Here is a 20,065-nt window from a genome sequence, read left to right on the forward strand (position 1 = left end):
GGGCAAGAGGGAGGAAGCCACTCAGATCCCTAGGGCTGCCTGAATGTAGGGCCCCAAAGAGGGAAGAGGCTCAAATGACTTGCAGGTGTTCTCTGGAGGATCATTCACCAAGACAGGAAGTACAGGATGGGAGACCACCTGTTTGGAGGAGGAGAGTAGCCTGTTTTGGGACATAGAAATGATGTGTGTATCAGACATTCACAGGGAGAAGGCTTATAAGTCTGGGTCTGGAAGTCAGCAGAGAAATCTGAACTAATGGTACAGTCACTCTCTGCCAGTCATGGTCTCACCAACTGGTTGAGATCAAAGGTAGTCAAGCCTCAAATCTCAGTGTAAGTTCAGGTATATGATGGGTGCGGGGGTAGCAGGCGTAACAGGGAGAGACAAGCTAGGTGTGCAACTCCTCCTCAGTACATGGAGCATGAGGCCCAAAAAGGCTGCCTTGAGATGTAGTGGCAAGGCAGACAAAGAGCAGGCCTCTTGCCAAGACTTAAGAAAGTGACATAACGGACAATGTAAGGACTGAAGGCATTGAACTTCAAGCCAGAGCCATGGTCCACACAACAGCAAGCTCTAGGAAGAATCCTCCTTAGCAGAACAATGCCACGGCAGTAGTCTCTTGAGCAACTGCATGAAGCCATCCCGAGAAAGGGCTGCCACCATCAGCCCCAGCCCACTGCAGGTTTTTACTGCTAAGAACGATGGCTGATTTTGAAGTAAATGCTTTCTAAGGTTCACATGTTCTGAGCCTTAAATATATATAATGCAATCACACCTGGCAGTATTTTAACTTATTCCCAATGGGGTCTACTTGGGAGTTGCTGAAAAGAGTTAATTCCCAAATGGATCATTTTCCCACATGAGGATGCATTTAAATGGAAACTTCCCCAGCCAATGAACCCCCAAACCACAGGTATCACTAGGTGGGACTTGGGAATCACCTAAGGAGCTATGTTTGGGTTTCCACTTTTAGAGTCAGCACTGGACTCTGTTTTTTTGTTTTTAAGGTTTTATTTATTAAGTTTTTTCTTGAGAGACAGGCAGAGACACAAGCAGAGCAAGAAGCAGGCTCCCTGTGGTGAGCCCGAAGCAGGACTCAATCCCAGGACTCCAGGATCATGACCTGAGCCAAAAGCAGATGCTCAACCACTGAGCCACCCAGGTGTCCCAGCACTGGACTTTGTATCACAGTCAGCCCACCTCCTCCCCACTCCTGCCCTAGGATGGACGCTCTCCATGGGTAAAAATGGTCACTCTCCTCCATCAGGCTCTCCTTTCCTGGGGTTTTTCTGCATTTGTGCTTGCCCAGTACAAACAGAGAGCTAAGAAGACAGACAGACCATGGTGCTTTCACATGCTATCTGCAGCATACAAATATGTGTGCTGCATGATTATTAGAAACAGCAAAATACTGAAAAGCAACCTAAAGGTTTGCTAGAGGAATGGTTAAATGTACCATACTGCTCTTAACTTAAAATTCTAAAAGATAGGGCAGCCCGATGGCTCAGTGGTTTAGCACCGCCTTCGGCCCAGAGTGTGATCCTGGGGACCCGGGATGGAGTCCCACGTCGGACTCCCTACACAGAGCCTGCTTCTCCCTCTGCCTGTGTCTCTGCCTCTCTGTGTCTCTCATGAATAAATAAATAAAATCTTTTAAAAAATTCTAAAAGATAAGGAAAATATGAATAAATCCAGAAGGACACAGAAAACTCTTTAAAATGTACTAAGTTCAAAGAGACAGTTGCAGGGTGAAGTGTATAATAAAAACCTTAATTCTACCTGATCTTTAAAGTCTGGAGGGATGAATGTGAAATAGTCAACAGGGTTACCTTTGGAGGGAGAGGAGATGGGGTAAATGTGAGGGAGAGAAGGGATTTGTTTTACCATTAGTCTCTTACATATTTTCCAGTGAGAAAATATTTGTGTATTACTTGTACAATCTGAGAAAACAAAAAAAAATCCCCACCTCTTCTGCCCTGAGGGAGAAGCCTCTCTTCTTACAATTATCAGATTGCCAATAATATAAAATCAGATTTATCTTGTATCCCAGTAGATACTAAATCCCATGGTTTGGAACTTGAGTTGGTAAGCACTAAAGAATGACAAACCAGGGGTTAGGGTGGCAACAGGCAATCAAACTGTAAGAGGCTACCTGAAAGAGTTCTCTTTTCAAACAAATCAATCCCATCACCATTAATCCTTCTGGGAACATCCAAATTTGACCATCAGCTCTGCTAAGGGGAATGGAGTTTTGGACACAGTTACCTGGGAATGAACTAGGCCCCACTCATGGCATCTCTTCTGCAGGGCCCTGTACCAGCATAATTCCCCTGCTCCAGATAGTAAATTCCTGAATTTGTAGGTTTGGGAGAGATCTGGACACACATAGCCCTGCTCCCTGTTTCCTGGGAGGGAACGAGTGCTCTCAGGGAGCAGAATCAGTCCTGCATGCAGCCCTTCATCCCTGGCTACTAGTGGTGCTGGTCAGGGGAGGGGTTTGGCCAGAGCTGACCACCAGTGGCCACATTTCTTTAATCCCAGGATTTAAATGTAGGAAACCCACTCGTCTACAAATGAAATCCATACCTCAATATAAGTTTCAACAGAGTTGATGGCAATATTGGCAGCTCCTTTTTCCTTTATTCTTTTGTCCTATTTTTCAATTGACTCAGAACTCAGAAGTGTGTTACTTACTGAGTTCTTCTGAACTTTCAACAGTGAGGGTGCAGAAGGCCAGATTCTTCTTATCAGCCAGTTTTAAAAACCAGTATCAAACATACAAACTTTATGGATACCAGCAGCATTTTGATGGGCCCGGCCCAGCTCCTTTATAGGGTACAATGAATGGAAACACTCAAGGTCAACCAAATAGAAAGTTGCTGATCAAAGGATCACACTGAAAAGGAAACTGGTCTATGCCCATTTTTTTATCTTGAAACTGATGGCATTCTCTTTGGACCTAGCATTAACTTTAAACTCCTGGCAAATAGGAAAGCAGCCCTCCTCTCCTTCTAAATCCTAAATCCTACTGTTCAACCACTAGATATCCCAACTAAATTATACCCTGATTTCCTCTTCACACATCATAAATCCGATGTCATACACTGACCGTAGGCATGCCCAATCAACTACGTTCTGTTATAGTTTTACAAGGGTGTTACAGTGACTCATATCCACTTTTTATCATCTTACAGAGAAATCTATGGGACTAATGCAGCTTTTATTGCATGTTCCTAAGTCAGTGACTCACAAGAAAAAAAAATGGTTAGGAACTAAGATAAACAGAGCTCATCCTCTCTCCTCTGGTTTCTAAGGCCTAGAATATGTACCTTAATGCCACCATAATAGGGAAAGATGGTAGCACTAGCCTCTTAACAAAAAACATTAATGTCTAATGGGACAAAATACCAGATATGTTGTGCCCCCCTCCCTTTTAAACTGCTCCTTATTAACATGATATCCATTGTAAATAAGCTGGATGCATCACTCTGCCAATAGAAAGTGGAAATGTAAGGATGCTTATATATGCAATATAGGATGGGGTTTTATAATACAGACCTTAAAAAACACTAAGTATTTGCTGAACTAATAAATAAGTGGAAGGGAGGAAGGGAGTGTCCTATTAGACATAGATCCAGCAACGCTAATTACTGCTAGAAAGCCATCATTTTTGGTAAACACTCCTTAACAGACTTCTAGCTAAGGGTACAGTGTACACAGAGGATCAACTCAGCCAGTCCTCAGGGATGTGGCTTGAAGCCCCTCATCCTGGAGGGCCCATGAGGAAGTTAATTTTCTGAAACTCAGATGTCTCTGTGTGCTTTCCTGACATTTCAAAATGGCTGATTCCCTAAGATTTCTGCACGCTAAAACTACGGTGGCCACATTCTAAAGCACAGACCCTACAGCTTCTATTATCCACATGTCCATGTGCGGCAAGGCCACCACCACCAACAGCTCTATAATGCTTCTGCGAGCAGCTGGGTGATGGGGTCAAGGACATTTGCTTTCCGTCACATTGCTATGTCCTTTCTTTGGATCCACAAAAGAAACTGGAAGTCTAAAGGGCCCAAAGAGAGTGTCCGTGGCCCAGGAATGGTCTGTCTGGGGAATGTGTGGTGGGCACCGGGGCATTTATCTCACTGCTGTGCTTCCTAGGCTGTGTGTGTAGCATGATGTTTCAGACAGATGCAGCAAAACTTAGATAATAAACATTATGTAACCATCTCTCTTTCCCTGGAAGCAATTCATGCACCTGCTCACTTGTCCCTGTAGCATAGGCTGTAATGAAGATCAGAACCGGGTCCCTGCCTCCTTCTGTAGGTGTATGTACAGCAGCTCTGACATGCATGTTTGGTACTAGCTTAGCCATGGCTTCCTAGTATTGTCCTACCTTCATTTTCCTTTAACTACAATTTCTTCCCCTCTCCCCAGCATTACTGAGATGTACTTGACACAGGACACTGTGTACATTTAAGGTGTATGAAGTGCTGCATTAACACACGTATATATTGTGAAATGATCATCGCCTAATAAGGTTAGTTAACACGTCCATCACCTAACAGTTCCTTTGGGGGGTAGGTGAGAGCATTTAAGATCTGAGTAACCTTCAAGTATATAATATTGTTAACATTAGCCACCACACTATGCCTTAGATCCCCAGAACTTATTTATCTTATAACCAGAAATTACACCCTTTCACCAACATCTTCACTTCCCCCACCTCCCAGCCCCAGGGAACCAACACTCTACTTTCTGTTTCTATGAGTTCTAACCACAATTTTGTTCTTTCCATTTTCTATTTTTATCTCATATTTTGTGTTTTCTCATAAGCTGCTTCAAACCTACTTGAGAATGAAGTAGGGTATAAATTTTTGAATATTAAAAAAGGCCTCTGTTGATGAAGATCCTAATATTAATGTGCAGACCCTCCCCCTTAAAAAAGCCATGGCTCTGACCTATGGGGGTACCTCAGGATCCCCTGGTGCTTCCTTCTGAGCTGAACATGCTTGGCTCTACCATTTAGCCTGTCGCCCAGGTGGTACATTGGGGTGAGCTCCAGGGACATGGGTTCAAGAACTTTGAAAATGTCCTTAGGAGACACTGGTGTATTTGCTCCCCTGGTTAAGAACCCCAACTCAGGGGCACCTGGGTGGCTCAATGACTGAGTGTCTGCTTTCAGCTCAGGGCATGATCCCGGGGTCCTGGGATCAAGTCCTGCATCGGGCTCCCCCACACGGAGTCTGCTTCTCCCTCTGCCTATGTCTCTGCCTCTCTCTGTGTGTCTTTCATGAACAAATAAATAAAATCTTTTTTATTTATTTAGTTATTTATTTTTTAAATAAATAAAATCTTAAAAAAAAAAGAACCCCAACTCCCACATCCCTTTGGATGAGCTATCCTTAGAAGGACGCAGTATCACCTACATAATATTTTGCCCTGAGATGCAAACCCTGAATCTAATCATGAGAACGTAAGAAAGACAAACAGAGAAATGCTGTTTTTTTTAAATGAGGGAACAACTATAAAGGACATGGCTCAACTGACAAATTGGAAAATGCCCAGATTAGATAAGAATATCATAAAGATATTAAACTTACTGAAGTTGATCACTGTATGGTTACATAAGAGAATACTCCTATTAAGAAATGAACTCTACACGGGAATAAAAGGCCATAACATATGTAATTTCTTCTCAAATGGCTCAGAAAACAGACGTGTATGTGTGTGGGTGTGTGTCTGTGTGTGTGTAGAGAAAGTAAACACATGAGTAAAATGCCAATAGTCACTGAATCTGGATAAAGGGTATACAAGTGTCCTTTGTGCTATTTTTACGATTTCTTTGTAAGTTTGCAATTATTCTGAGTAAAAAGTTAAAAAAAGAAAAAAGAGAGCACCTGCCTTTGACTGTACAGCTTCCAATATGGCAGTTATTTTAAAGAAGAGAATGAAGTTTCCTTCCTTTCCTACTGATTTGCTAATTGTTACCAGCTCTTGGCACCAAACAGCTCCAACTGGCGCCTCTCTCCCCCCACCCCCAGGACGCCAGCTCCCAGCTGCTCACTGTTCAAAAACAGCTTTCTTTTCCTTCTGGGACTTTACAGACTTCTGAAGCCAGCTGAAATGCAGACTCCTGAATGTTATTTGCCCATGCTCTTTTATTTTTTTTAGTTAGGCTACTTTTAAATTTGGGGGGCAGCCCCAGCCCTAGGGCACAGAGCCTCACCGTCCCAGGTCTCGTGAAGTCCACACTGTGCGCCAGGCTCTGTCGCATCTGGTCACTGAAGAGGCGGACACACACGCTCTGGAGGTACTCCGGGGTGATCTGCAAAGAGGACACGAGGATGGCTGGTGCAAGGCACAAAATGCCCCCTGTGACATTAGGGCCCCAGAAATTATCAGAGCTCTCACCAGTTTTTCTGGGAGGTATGCAGATGGAATTTTGCTTTAACATAGGACCTTTGGGAGCTAAATCACTGACTCTGACAGAAAAAAAAACTGCTAACATACTGCAGGTATGATAGTGGGGAATCATGTTTTAAATTATGTAATTCCACTAGATATACTCCCAGTCATATAAAATAAACTGATTTTAAACCATTTGTGTTGTGTGTGTGTGTGCGTGTGTGAATTCAAGCAATAAAGTCAATTGGGTAGCCAATGTGTGGTGGAAAGAATAGGGGGCTTAAAATCTGAAAATCTAACCTCAAGCCCTGGACTCAAGAAAACCAACAGCTTTGCCCCTTGCCTTCTGACCTGCTGAATGAAATGAACAATGTCTGCCTCTGTGGTTCACAGTGACAGAGTGAATGAGATCACACATATGCCTGGCACAGGCCAGCTCATTACGGAATGAATGATGGAGGCATTTTGTATTGCATGCCTGCCAGTGTGAGGCTGCATTGCTGTGCCCACCAAAGCTGTTCAATTCTTGCCTTTTTTTAGTGCCTTCTCACCCTCTTGTTAAGCAACTGTAACTCAGGACTGGTATATAGCATCTCAGGTGGTAACCTCTGAATGTTGTCTTTTCATTTTACATCTTTTCTTTTTATACAAAGAATGAACATTTAAATTTTACAAGTGCCCCAACCTCTCTCCAGTCCCATACTTTCCCATACATCAATCTCTGGAGGTAACTATTAACCATTCTTCACCCACCCAACCTTTTTTTTTTTTTCTATGCCTGATTGCTGGAGGAGAACCTCCCTTTCCCCAGCCTCATGATTCCATGTGGTGAACTCCCACATGGTCATATAACCAGCCCCTCTCCATATCCTTACTCAGTTGTCCCCATGCGAAGACTACTCAACTGATTCATAAGTTAGAAAGAGATGTACCATCTCCTCTCCTTGGAGGACTCCATCAACCCACTGGAAATTTCTGGTCTGCTTTAGACATGTGAAAGGCTGTGCATCGATGGCAGATGTCTGTGCTCATCCCTTGACACTCAGCTCTATGTGAAGTGACTCAGACAAAGAAGTGCCCCATCTCAGGGCTGCACTTCCCACATGATTCTGCATCCGCTTCCTCTGAATTGTGATAGTATCAAAATGTAAACATTCCTTTCTCATCCTGTATTTTTAACCTTTCTTTACATCTTTTCATTGTCTATAACATAAAAACACAATTATAGTTCGTATTAAAAAAGCACCTTCCCCTTCCTCTATCCTAGGTCCTCACCTTTCGACCACCCACTCAGGATTCTTCTGTCACAGCCAAAGTCCTTGAGAGAACTGCCTCCGTTTGCTGTCTCACCTCTCCTGGATCTCTCTACCTGCTACAGTTAAGCTTCCAGCTGCATCACTCCATAGTTCCCATGGCAAAGGCCACCACCACTGACCTCAATGTCAAAAATCATTGGACACTGTTCAGTTCTAGCATTTTAAAGTTTTCTGTGGCTTCTGAGACTCTACATCAACCTCTTACTCCTCAAACTGTTTCCTCCTTTGACTTCTGGAACTGCTACCAGAACCATATCTTTAACAAGCATATTTGATTGTGTCACTTTCTTGCTTAAAACAGGTGAATGAGAAAAAAAAAAACAAAAAAACAAAACAAAAAAAAACAGGTGAATGAGGAAAGGACACACATAATCATTAGACTAAAAAGCAAAATATAAATGGCCAACAAACATGAAAACATATTCAGCCTCATACATAATTAAAGAAATGCAAATTGAAACATTTAGAACACCAAGTTTTACTTACCAAGCCAGGAAAGGGTTCAAAGTATAATTAGTTCAAAATATAATAGTGTCTGATGTTGGCAAGTGTGTGGAGAAATAAACACCTTGATATGGGTAAACTCCTGGGGGGGTTTGGAAAAACAATTTTGAAATCTTGGGAGAAATTATTTGTCAACATCTATCAAAATGTTAATGCCTATAACCTCTGACCTAGCAAGTCCACTCTTAGGATCTTACCTTACTTGTTTTCAAAAGTATACACTATATACAAGAATGTTCATTGCAACATTTTTTTTGTTCTAGCAAACAAAAAATCTAAATGTTCACCATCAGAGATCTAAAAAATTATGGTTCACCCTTAGAATGGCATAATGTATAAGCCTAGAAAAGAACGAGGGTAGTATAGTCATGTGGAAAGATTTCCAAGATATACTGAGAGTAAAATAGCAAGTTTCAGAAGAATAGTGGGTCATAGGATCCCAAGTATATGTAGGCTGCATGCAGACACATGCATATGCATAGAAATGTTTGGAAATAATATGCAAGAAAAGTTAATCTTGAATGCTATTAAAGAAGGGACACTAACAAACTGTACGGGAAGGGGCTTTTGCTCTTCACTATACATTACTCAGACTTGTTCTAATTTGTTACCACAAATATGTAATTTTTTACATTAAAAATAAGCCAGTTAGGGGCACCTAGGTGGCTCAGTGGCTGAGTGTCTTCGGCTCAGGTTGTGATTCTGGAGTCCTGGGATCGAGTCCTGTATCAGGCTCCCTGAGAGGAGCTGCTTCTCCCTCTGCCTGTGTGTATGTGTGTGTGTCTCTCTCTCTGTCTCTCATGAATAAATAAACAAAATCTTAAAAAAAAAAAAAACACGATTCAGTATCAAGGGAAAAAATTAGAAAATTTTGGGTGAAATAGAGTCAATTTTTGTAAAACAGGTATATTCAAGCACTGAAAAAAACACAGAATGTTAACAAGTGTTACTACTAGGTAACACAATTACAGGTAATTTTATTTTTGCATAGTTCTCTATTTCTAAAATTTTCTATAATACATATTATTTCATAATCATATTTTAAGTCAGTTAAAAAATTATTTTATTTAAGTGATCTCTATGCCAAACATGAGGCTCAAACCCACGACCCTGAGATCAAGAGTCACATACTCTACCCCATGAGCCAGCTAGGAACCCCACTAAAAACAATTTTAAATACACTACCTCTCATTTGTGATAATATAATACATGAGTAAAGAACTGGAGAAATCAGAATAAGATCAATAGACTGGGTCAATGTCAATGTTCTGGTTGTGTGATATTGTACTATATAGTTATGCAAAATGTTACTATTCGGGGAAACTGTGCAAGGTGTGCAAAGACTGCATTATTTCTTAGAATTGCATGTCAACCTATAATTATTCCATTTTTAAAGAAAATGTATATTTCCACAGAGAAATTTTATTATAATTTCTAATTTTTTAGTAAGTGAAACACTAGAGTCATTCTCATTAAAGTCAGGAATAAGTCAAGGAGGCCCATGACCATATTTTTCAACAATGTTCCACAGTCTTAGCCAGTATGCTAAGAAAAAAAGAAAAATCATTATAAATAATGAAACAAAACAAAAATATCATTATTTGAGGATATTATGACTGCCAATCTAGAATACAGGAGAATCAATCAAAAGAATCTATCAGATTAAGAGTTCAGAAGAATAGTTGTATCAATATGTGAAAATCTATAACTTCCTTTATACCAGTAGCTTATTTCCCCCTCATTTTTATGCCACTCCATATTATTTTTTCCTGTTGCCAGAAAATTTATTCTTCGCTAATGTTAAGAATAAGGTAGAGAAATAAAGATGTGGTCAACAGTATGTCAGGAAAAATGGATAAAATACTGTAAGCAGCACCATAACTGGGGTGGAATGTCAGTGTGGTCTTCTTTCTGCACTTGGCTTTGTGAAGTACAGGGGCAGGTGTCACTGGCTGGGAGCAGCCAGGAATCCCATTATAAACACACCCCATGCTCTTAACACTACTTTAGCTCCAGACACACGGGCAACTGGGGAATCTTCCTTACCATCTTGCCACTGACTGTGGCCTCCAGAGAATCCACCAGCTCTGCTGTGACCCCAATGAGATTGTGGTAGTCCGCCTGGATCTTATTGTACCGCTTCAGGTATGTCATTGACCTTCGCTCGGCTTCTACCAGCTGCTGGTGGAGCTGCTGTGACGTTTCTAGGAAGACAATTTATATTAAAACAAAACAACAGTAAGAAAACCCCATAAAAAAATAATGATGTTCTTCCCAAGCAAGGATCATTGTCTCCTTTCAGAAGATTTTGCTATGACGATGAACTTGACATTATTTGTGTTTAACACTTGGCTGCTATTTCTTGACACATTTAATTTTTTAAATATATATATATATAGAAGTTTGATTTGCAACATATAGCATAACACCCAGTGCTCATCCTATCAAGTGCCTCCCTCAGTGCCTGTCACCCAGTCACCCCATCCCCCCCACCTCCCCTTTCACTACCCCTTGTTCGTTTCCCAGAATTAGGAGTCTTGTGTAATAAATGGTGCTGGGAAAATTGGACAGCCACATGCAGAAGAATGAAACTAGACCACTCTCTTGCACCATACACAAAGATAAATTCAAAATGGATGAAAGATCTAAATGTGAGATAAGAATCAATCAAAATCCTAGAGGAGAACACAGGCAACACCCTTTTTGAACTTGACACATTTAATTACCAAGTGCTTAATGACCACTGATTTTCAATTTCTTGTCTCTGGTAGTTCAACTGAACCATCATTGGTTTTCCTCAATCTATTTTCTTGACTGAGTTCCACACAATTTCTTTCAGTTTGTTCTATGTACAACAAACAAACTCAGTGTTTCTACAGTCAGCCCACAGACTGGATGAACCACACCTGCATCTTTTCCTGTTTTTTTTGTTTGTTTGTTTGTTTGTTTGTTTGCCCTGTGAAGTTATCTGGGGAACTGTAAGTACCTGCAGGACAGTTCCTCATGAAGATCATGCACAAATTAGATTTCAAAACCTCTGTTTCATGATTATGTGTAGAAAAGTAAAATATTTTAATTATTAAGACCCCAAATATCACATAATAATGAACTAATATTATTGGTTAGCATCCTTCAAATTTCAGTATTGAAAGTTAACTTTAAAAACTCTTCTGGCATGGGGGCAGCTTGGGTGGCTCAGTGGTTTGGCACCGCCTTCGGCCCAGAGCGTGATCCTGGAGTCCCAGGATTGAGTCCCACATCGGGCTCCCTGCATGGAGCCTGCTTCTCCCTCTGCCTGTGTCTCTGTCTCTCTCTGTGTGTGTCTCTCATGAATAAATAAATAATCTTTTAAAAAAAATAAAAATAAAAAAATAAAATAAAAACTCTTCTGGCATGAACTTATATCCAGTACTTAAAGCTTTGGAGAACATCTCTGGAAATCGTTTATTGAATTTTTTCTTAAATATTATTAGAGAGAAGGAGTCACTACCATATTCCTATGTTAAATATTATTTTTTTAAGATTTTATTTATTTATTATCCATGAGAGCCACAGAGAAACAGGCAGAGGCATAGGCATAGGCAGAAGCAGGGAGGTCAATGCAGGACTCCATCCCAGAACCCTGGGATCATGACCTGAGTCAAAGGCAGAAGCTCAACCACTGAGCCCCATAGGGTGCTCCCCATGCTAAATATTAAAGCTTTTTATATGTACAAAACTCTAAATTATATAACTAGAACTTCCAATGATGAAAATTCTACAGGATGGTTCATAATTTCATTTTGTGGTAATGAATATTAAAGAGCATCTGTATGAACTTTCTCAATGTGTATCGAGTGCCAGATGATGAATGAAGTACCGAAACCCATTAACTGGGGCAAATGACCTCAGAAATCATCAATATAAAAGTCACCAAAGTAGTCCCTCTTGAAAGGAGACTGCACCAAGGAACATATCCCCTCAGAAACTCACTGTACAATTAACTAAATGTAAGGGACTACTGGCGGCACCTCGGCCTCAGGAACCCAGAATTGGAATTTATGACAATTTCAAAGTATGGTACACCTGAGGGAAAAGAGGCCTCATTGCCAGCAGCCACAGGAAGGAGAGAAGTGGGCAGTTGGGGTGGAATACTTGCCACCAGTTCAAATACACCATTTAGCAGAACAGCCTGCTGCATAAAGACATATCACCTTATAAACACCTTAGCTGGCTACAAACAGGACTTGACCATTACTGGAAGCTTTTGGGGTCTCAGCTCCAAGATCTCAACTTTATTTCTGAGCGTTAAAAAGGATTTTGACTCTTCTTTCCTTCTCAAACATTTTATGAGACAAGGACAACTGAGCCAAAATCCCTTGCTGTGCAAGAGCTCAACCTTTCTTTCCTTATATTTTTAAAAGATTTTATTTATTTATTTGAGAGCATGGGGAGGGGCAGAAGCAGAGGGAGAAGTAGACTCCCTGCTGAGCAGAGAGCCCCATCCCAGGACCCTGGGATCATGACGTGAGCGGAAGGCAGACGCTTAATCTTAATTGACTGAACCACCCAGGCCCCCTAAGAGCTCAACTTTTAGTGGAGAGGTCTCATTAGAAATTCCATGTTATATTAATGAAACTGTCTTAGTCATGCTGGGGACATGACATGATTTATTGAGACTCTTCATATGTCAAAACTGATATAATTTATACCAAAATCCAAAGAACTACATCTCAAGTTTGTTTGTTTGTTTTTAAAGATTTTATTTATTTATTCCTGAGAGACACAGAAGCAGAGACATAGACAGAGGGAGAAGCAGGCTCCGTGCAGTGAGCCCAATGTGGGACTCGATCCCAGGACTACAGGATCATGCCCTGAGTCAAAGGCAGACACTCAACCGCAGAGCCACCCAGGCATCCCAACATCCCAAGTTTTAGACAAAGAGATATATACAACTAAAAGAATGTCAGTGAAGGTCACAGAAAGTTTGCCCATCACTCCAGCATACACTGAAACAGTAACAAAAGTGATAGAGATCTCCCTGTGGCCAAGCCCGCAAGCTTTCTCTTAACATTTCTACCTTAAGTATGTTGCTTTTTTTTTTTAAGTAGATGAGATTTAATTTTAGAGACCCCTTTGTTGCTCAAGACAAAATGATAGATTTTAGGGATCCCTGGGTGGCGCAGCGGTTTGGCGCCTGCTTTTGGCCCAGGGCGTGATTCTGGAGACCCCGGATCGAATCCCACGTCGGGCTCCCGGTGCATGGAGCCTGCTTCTCCCTCTGTTCTCCCTCTGCCTGTGTCTCTGCCTCTTTCTCTCTCTCTCTCTCTCTCTCTGTGACTATCATAAATAAATAAAAAAATTAAAAAAAATGATAGATTTTAAAATACAAAACTCTTTTTCCAACATCTAAAAATCTAAAATCAAGCTCTTTAACTTTACAATATAATATACTTTCTTCTTTGTATTCAGATATAAATCAGCTCTTTGCTATTTTGCTAATCCACAAGCACTGGATGAAGAAAGTTACGATGCATAACTACGAATATAAGTCATCATTTAAAAAAATACCATTTAGCTGGGCAGCCCCGGTGGCGCAGCGGTTTGGCGCCGCCTGCAGCCTGGGGTGTGATCCTGGAGACCTGGGATCGAGTCCCACATCAGGCTCCCTGCATGGAGCCTGCTTCTCCCTCTGCCTGTGTCTCTGACTCTCTCTCTCTCTGTGTCTATGAATAAATAAATAAAATCGGGATCCCTGGGTGGCGCAGCGGTTTGGCACCTGCCTTTGGCCCAGGGCGCGATCCTGGAGACCCGGGATCGAATCCCACATCGGGCTCCTGGTGCATGGAGCCTGCTTCTCCCTCTGCCTATGTCTCTGCGCCTCTCTCTCTCCCTCTGTGACTATCATAAATAAATAAATAAATAAAAATTAAAAAATAAATAAATAAATAAAATCTTTTAAAATAAAATAAAATAAAATAAAAAATACCATTTAGGGCTTTAAATTCTAGAAAAACGGTCAGTTGCTTTTTCTGAAGGAGTCAAATCAAATTAATGACAGAGATGCTAAAAGATACTATCTCTACACCATTTTTAGATGACTAGGTAAAATAATAACATACTGTATTTTCAACCTGAAATTTTCTTCTAAACTCCATTTTAAAATATAATTCCTTTTGAGAGAATTTTTTACTCCAGTCACTTTTCTTGCCTTCTTCAAAAGCTCACAGAAATCTTAGCTTATCCATGAAATCTTCCTATCAAGATACACAGAATAACGATTTGCCCAAACATTCAATGTACAAAACAACACCTAAGTCTAGAATCAAATTAAATTGGGGGTGTGTCTGTGCTTTGTAATCACTGCAGCCATAAGTGTGGGAGGAGGGGACAAAGTGGTGACATCGGGCTGTCAGGACAGGGGGCCTGGGCCCAAGCCCTTGGTACCAGTGTGCCCCGCGGTGCTAATCTCTGGTCTCCATGGCAATTCTGCATTGCTGGGGGCGGGGGGAGGGTTGTTTATTCAGCCACAGACACATGCTGTGCCTGCCAGCCTCAGTTCCACAGACATTCTGCTTGGCTTCCTCAGAAAACTCAATTAAAATCAAACCTAAAGAAGGCTCAAACACGGTGGTCTCCTTGGTCTCCTTGGTGAAGTCCAAAGGAAAGATACATAAAAAAACACAGGCTCTTCCCTTTGTACTACCCCTCCTAGATTTATTTTATCTGTAAAGTTGGGCCACTTCTCAGAGACATGACTGGATCCTAGCAGAAAGTTATCCTTAAAAGCCACAGGGTATGTTGGGGTGACAAGGGCTGGCTGAGACTCAAGAATCAGAGAGGTTTCCACCACTTTCTCTCTGCTAGCACCAAGTTCAAAGAGCAAATCTGAACAGGGACTACACAGATTCAGTCAAAAACTAAGGTGATTTTCTGAGACTCAAAGGATGCGGGTGGGGCAGTGGTTTTAAAATGACTGCCACGTCATTGACACTCCTTCCTATCAAGAGGTAGAAGGTCACTCTCCTTCCGTTGAATGTAAGTTGGCCTTAGGAATCACTTCTAATGAAGACAATGTAGCAAAAATGACACTGAGTTACTTAAGAGGCTGGCTTAGGAAAGGTGACACAGCTTCCACTGGCTCTATGTGCGGACATTCACCCTTGGAACCCAGCCATGAGGAAGCCCAGGCTACATAAGTGTTCCTGTCAAGGGCCTCAGCACTGGCCACCAAACCTGTGCAGGTGGGCAAGGAAGCCTTGAAGATGGCTCCACCAGGCTCCATGTGCCTCCACGAGACACGGAGGGAGAACTGCCTGAGCACCTGATCCCCACACCATGCAAGATGATGGCAAGAATAATAAGTGGACATTGTTGCTTTATGCCACTGAGCTGAGACACTAGACTACGTTGTAAAAGAAATAGAAATAGTGGCACAAAGGTGCATTTCCAGGAGTTGCAGTGCAGGACCCAAATGCCTAGCACAATTTATGAATTCCCATTGGGGAATTCTGGAGTGCCTGGGTGGCTCAGTCGGGCAAGCGATGACTCTTGGTTTCAGCTCAGGTCATGATCTCAGGGGGCTGGGATTAAGCCCCATGTTGGGCTGGGTGCTTAGTGCAGGGCCTGCTTGAGGATTCTCTCCCTCTGCCTCTATCCTTCCCCCTGCTGTGCTCTTTCTCTCTCAAAATGGATAAATAAATTGCTTTAAAAAAAAAAAAAAGAATTGCCACTGTCCTGAATATGAGAACACTGGCACAGGACCTACCCCAGCCAAGGCCCAAGAATTATACTTGAGGAGCAGAAGAAATCTGCTCAGACTTATCCTCAGACATAACTATAGTGGGGGCAGAGCAGCCTCAGCAAGCTCCAAGGCTATAGCCTGGTGACCCTTGGAGCATTCCACGTGGACCCCATGAAACCACATCTATGGCCCAGCTCCTCCACGTTCAGGCAAGGACTGATGCTTCCCCATGAAGGCTCAGTGGGGCCGGTCCCTCTGAGCTACGGGGGTGGGACAGCCAGCAGAGCCATTCACACACTTAGAACTGCCGGGCTGGGAAAATGCAAGGTTATACAAGGCAGAAACATTCAGACTTTCTGCATCTGAAGCTGTTGCCTCTGTCCTTGCATGTCAAATCTAAAGCATCGCTCCTCTGGCAACATCCTGGAAAGCAAAGAGCTAAAGAATTTACTAACGCTTCCATTCTTTACAAAACTTTAACTCTCTTTAAAAAAAAAAAAAACAAACACCCCCAAAAAACAGGGGATCCCTGGGTGGCTCAGTGGTTTAGCGCCTGCCTTCGGCCCAGGGCATGATCCTGGAGTCCCGTGAAAAAAACAAACACCCCCAAAAAACAGGGGATCCCTGGGTGGCTCAGCGGTTTAGCGCCTGCCTTCGGCCCAGGGTGTGATCCCCGAGTCCCGCGTCCGGTTCCCTGCATGGAGCCTGCTTCTCCCTCTGCCTGTGTCTCTGCCTCTCTCTCTCTCTGTGTCTCTCATGAATAAATAAATAAATCCTAAAAAAAAAAAGAAAAAGAAAAACAATGGCAGGAACTTTTGAGATCTTCTCTAACATTACTCTGCCGTGGGAAGGGCAAATGTGCTGTTTCATGTGATAAAACTCCACCTGCTGGGGACTGAGGATTACGCCACCAGGATCTACAGAAGGCTAACACTTCAGAGGTTTCATAATAGAGCATCAAAGCCAAAACTCAGACAAAGAATCACAATTGACTTGACGGTAACTAAAGTTTTTCTCACCTGACTGAAAAATGAACAGTTCTGGTAGAAAATGGTTAATAATGGAAAACCATAATTTTATTCTAAAAACTTAATGTTGGAATCCCTGCTTTGAATGCAAAAAACCAGAAATGCTTCTAAGATGGGTGCTCCATATTGCTACGGAAATTAGACCGCCCTAGACTAGTGCGGGGTAAAAGTGAAAGATACTAAAATGCTTCTTGCCCCACCCACCCTGACGGTGTCCCCTGGCTGTGCTGCTGCAGTAACATCCCCTTGGGACATGGCTTCGATTCCCATCATCGCTCCACAGGCTGGTTACCTGATCTGCAAGACGAAGCTAACACCAGCCCTTCTGCAGGGTGGGCCTCAAGGAGTCACAAATCTGATTGCAAAGTGCTTCATAAATACTTCTTTTGGTTTTTAATTTTTGAAAAAAACATTTAGACTTTTAGAGCCTTCGTTCACCAAGTGCACCAATTCTCTCCATATGTTTCTGCTTCTTTTTCTTTTTTTTTTTAAGATTTTATTTATTTATTCATGAGAGACACAGAGAGAGAGAGAGAGGCAGAGACACAGGCAGAGGGAGAAGCAGGCTCCATGAAGGGAGCCCAACGTGAGACTCGATCCCGGGACTCTAGGATCACGCCCTGGGCCGAAGGCAGGTGCTAAACCACTGAGCCACCCAGGCATCCCCTCCATCTCTGTTTCTATCTCACTACTCAAAACTTGAGTTGGCAAAATTGTTCTTTAAAAAATGTTAATCTAGGGATGCCTGAGTGGCTCAGTGGTTGAGCGTCTGCCTTTGGCTCAGGGCATGATCCCGGGGTCCTGGGATTGAGTCCCACATCGGGCTCCCTGGGTGGAGCCTGCTTCTCCCTCTGCCTGTGTCTCTGCCTCTCTCTTCATGTCTCTCATGAATAAACAAATATGACCTTTTAAAAAATAAATAAATAAATAATAAATAAATAAAAAATGTTAATTTAGGGCAGCCTGGGTGGCTTGGCGGTTTAGTGCCGCCTTCAGCCCAGGGCGTGATCCTGGAGACCAGCGATCAAGTCCCACTTCAGGTTCCCAGCATGGAGCCTGCTTCTGTCTCTGCCTGTGTCTCTGCCTCTCTCTCTCTGTCTCTCATGAAGAAATAAATAAAATCTTTAAAAAAAAATGTTAATCTAGGGGTGCCTGGGTGGCGTAGTCGGTTAAATGACTGACTCTTGGTTTCGGCTCAGGTTGTGATCTCAGGGTCTATGAGATTGAGCCTCACATCAAGCTCCATGCTTAGCTCGTCGGAATCTGCTTGGAGATTTTCTCTCTCTCCCTCTCCTTCTGTCCTTCCCACCTGCTTGCTCTCTCCTCCTCCTAGTCCCACTGAAATAAATAAATCCTTTTTTTTTTAAATAAAAAAATATCTTAATCTGGATGATTTACCTTTGTTACTTTGTCCATTCTCCTTCTGGGATGAGAAAGAAGTTGAGGAAAACAGGCATTGAGGATAAAGCCCTCAGGGTCCCTCACATTGCGGGACCAATCTGAGAAAGGTACAAAAGAGACTTCTCAGGGCAATAAAAGCCTCTTCTTAATGTTGCTATCAAGAGCTGAGACTATTACTGACTTCTCAGTAGTTGGATGGTTCACTCTCAAGTGAATTCTCTCCTCTTTAGCTCAATTATTGCGGCATGTGTGCAACTCTTACACTATTTCAACAGGCCTCTATGTGGCCTCCTGACCCCCTTCCAAAGACCTTCTCCACTGCTGCCAAATGTTCTACTAAAAATGCAAACTGAACTCATACCTTTCATTGAAGGTATTCATTGAAGTGAATTGTCACCTCAATTTTAAAGCTCTATCCTAAGGAAATTGAGGTTGGAATGGTGACAGCAAAGCACAGTAGCTCAGACCATAGACTCTGGAGCCAGACTGCCTGAGTTTAAATCTCAGCTCCTACACATCTGGCCACATGACTAAAGGCAAAATACTTAACTTGGTTGATTTGGGTTTTCTTAATTTTTTTTTTTTTTTTTTTTGGTAACAGCCTTACTGAGATATAATTCACATATAACTCACTCATCTCAATCTTATATTTCAGTGGTTTTCAGTATATTCAGAGTCGTGCAACCATCACTACAATCAATTCTAGAACATTCTTATCACCCCAAAAAAGAAACTCTATACCCATTAGGAGTCATCCTCATTTTCCCTACCCTCCCTGGGCCTAGGCAACAACTAATCCACTGATTAGTGTCTACTGATTTGCCCATTCTAGACCTTTCATTCAAATAAAATGATATCATAAGCAGCCTGTCATGTCTGGCTTCTTTCACTCAGCATGACATCTTCAACATTCATCCACGTTGCAGCATGTGTTAGGACTTCATTCCTTTACATGCCCAAGTAATATCCTATTTTATGGATATGCTGCATCCTATCTCTCCATTCATCCCTTGGTGGACATTTGGATTGTTTTCACTTTCTGGATGTTTTGAATAATGCTGTTGTGAATGTTCACGTACAAGTTGTTGTGTGGACATATGGTTCCAGTTCCCTTGGGTATATAGCTAGGAGTGGAATCCTGGGTCATATGGTAACTCTATGTTTAAACTTTTGAGTTCAAAAAATTGTTTTTGAAGCATATTTAATGGTATGGGAAATGCTCCCTCCATTTGATAAAAAATATTTAAAAATACACAATGTACAGGTATCTGTTTAAACATTACATACTTTTGGGTGTATGTAAGTATACATACACAGAAAGTGCATTTCTGTGCTTTCCAAATTTTCTATGAGGAATATGATCAATTTTAAAATCACAAATAAAAAGGAGTGATTTTTTTTTAATGTAAAGAGCACGGTATTAAAATGCTTAAAATGTGCTTAAAATGTGTCACAGGCTGCTCCTGACTTACAAGACCTCACGCAAACCTTTTTGTCCAGGCCTTGCCTAGTCTCTGACTCTCTCTATTCTTCTGTTCCAGCAATATTGAATTCCCACATATACTGTCTCAGTCCTTTTGCATGACCTGTCCCCTCTACCTGGAATTCTCTTTTTGGACCTTGACACACCCTCCTATTAATGCTTAACTTATCTCATCAATATGAAGGCAACACTAACAATCATCCTC

General features: G+C 42.0%; 1 protein-coding gene across 6 annotated transcripts in view; it reads right to left on the reverse strand.

Annotated features, from left to right (window-relative positions):
* The window catches only part of ARMC9 (armadillo repeat containing 9), a 156,616-nt gene that overhangs the window by 110,988 nt on the left and 25,563 nt on the right, over positions 1–20,065 (reverse strand). For all 6 annotated transcript variants that reach the window (XR_008661216.1, XR_008661217.1, XM_055300398.1 and 3 more), the window contains 3 exons: positions 18,375–18,399; positions 10,272–10,429; positions 6,227–6,325 (listed from right to left, as the gene is read on the reverse strand). Coding sequence is in view for 4 of the 6 variants with exons in the window: in XM_055300398.1 (XP_055156373.1) it covers positions 6,227–6,325; positions 10,272–10,429; positions 18,375–18,399 (282 nt within the window). In the remaining 2 variants the exon portion in view is untranslated. The remainder of the gene's footprint in view (positions 1–6,226; positions 6,326–10,271; positions 10,430–18,374; positions 18,400–20,065) is intronic.

Source organism: Nyctereutes procyonoides, unplaced genomic scaffold (assembly GCF_905146905.1).
Source record: "Nyctereutes procyonoides isolate TBG_1078 unplaced genomic scaffold, NYPRO_anot_genome, whole genome shotgun sequence".
Lineage (NCBI taxonomy): Eukaryota > Metazoa > Chordata > Mammalia > Carnivora > Canidae > Nyctereutes > Nyctereutes procyonoides.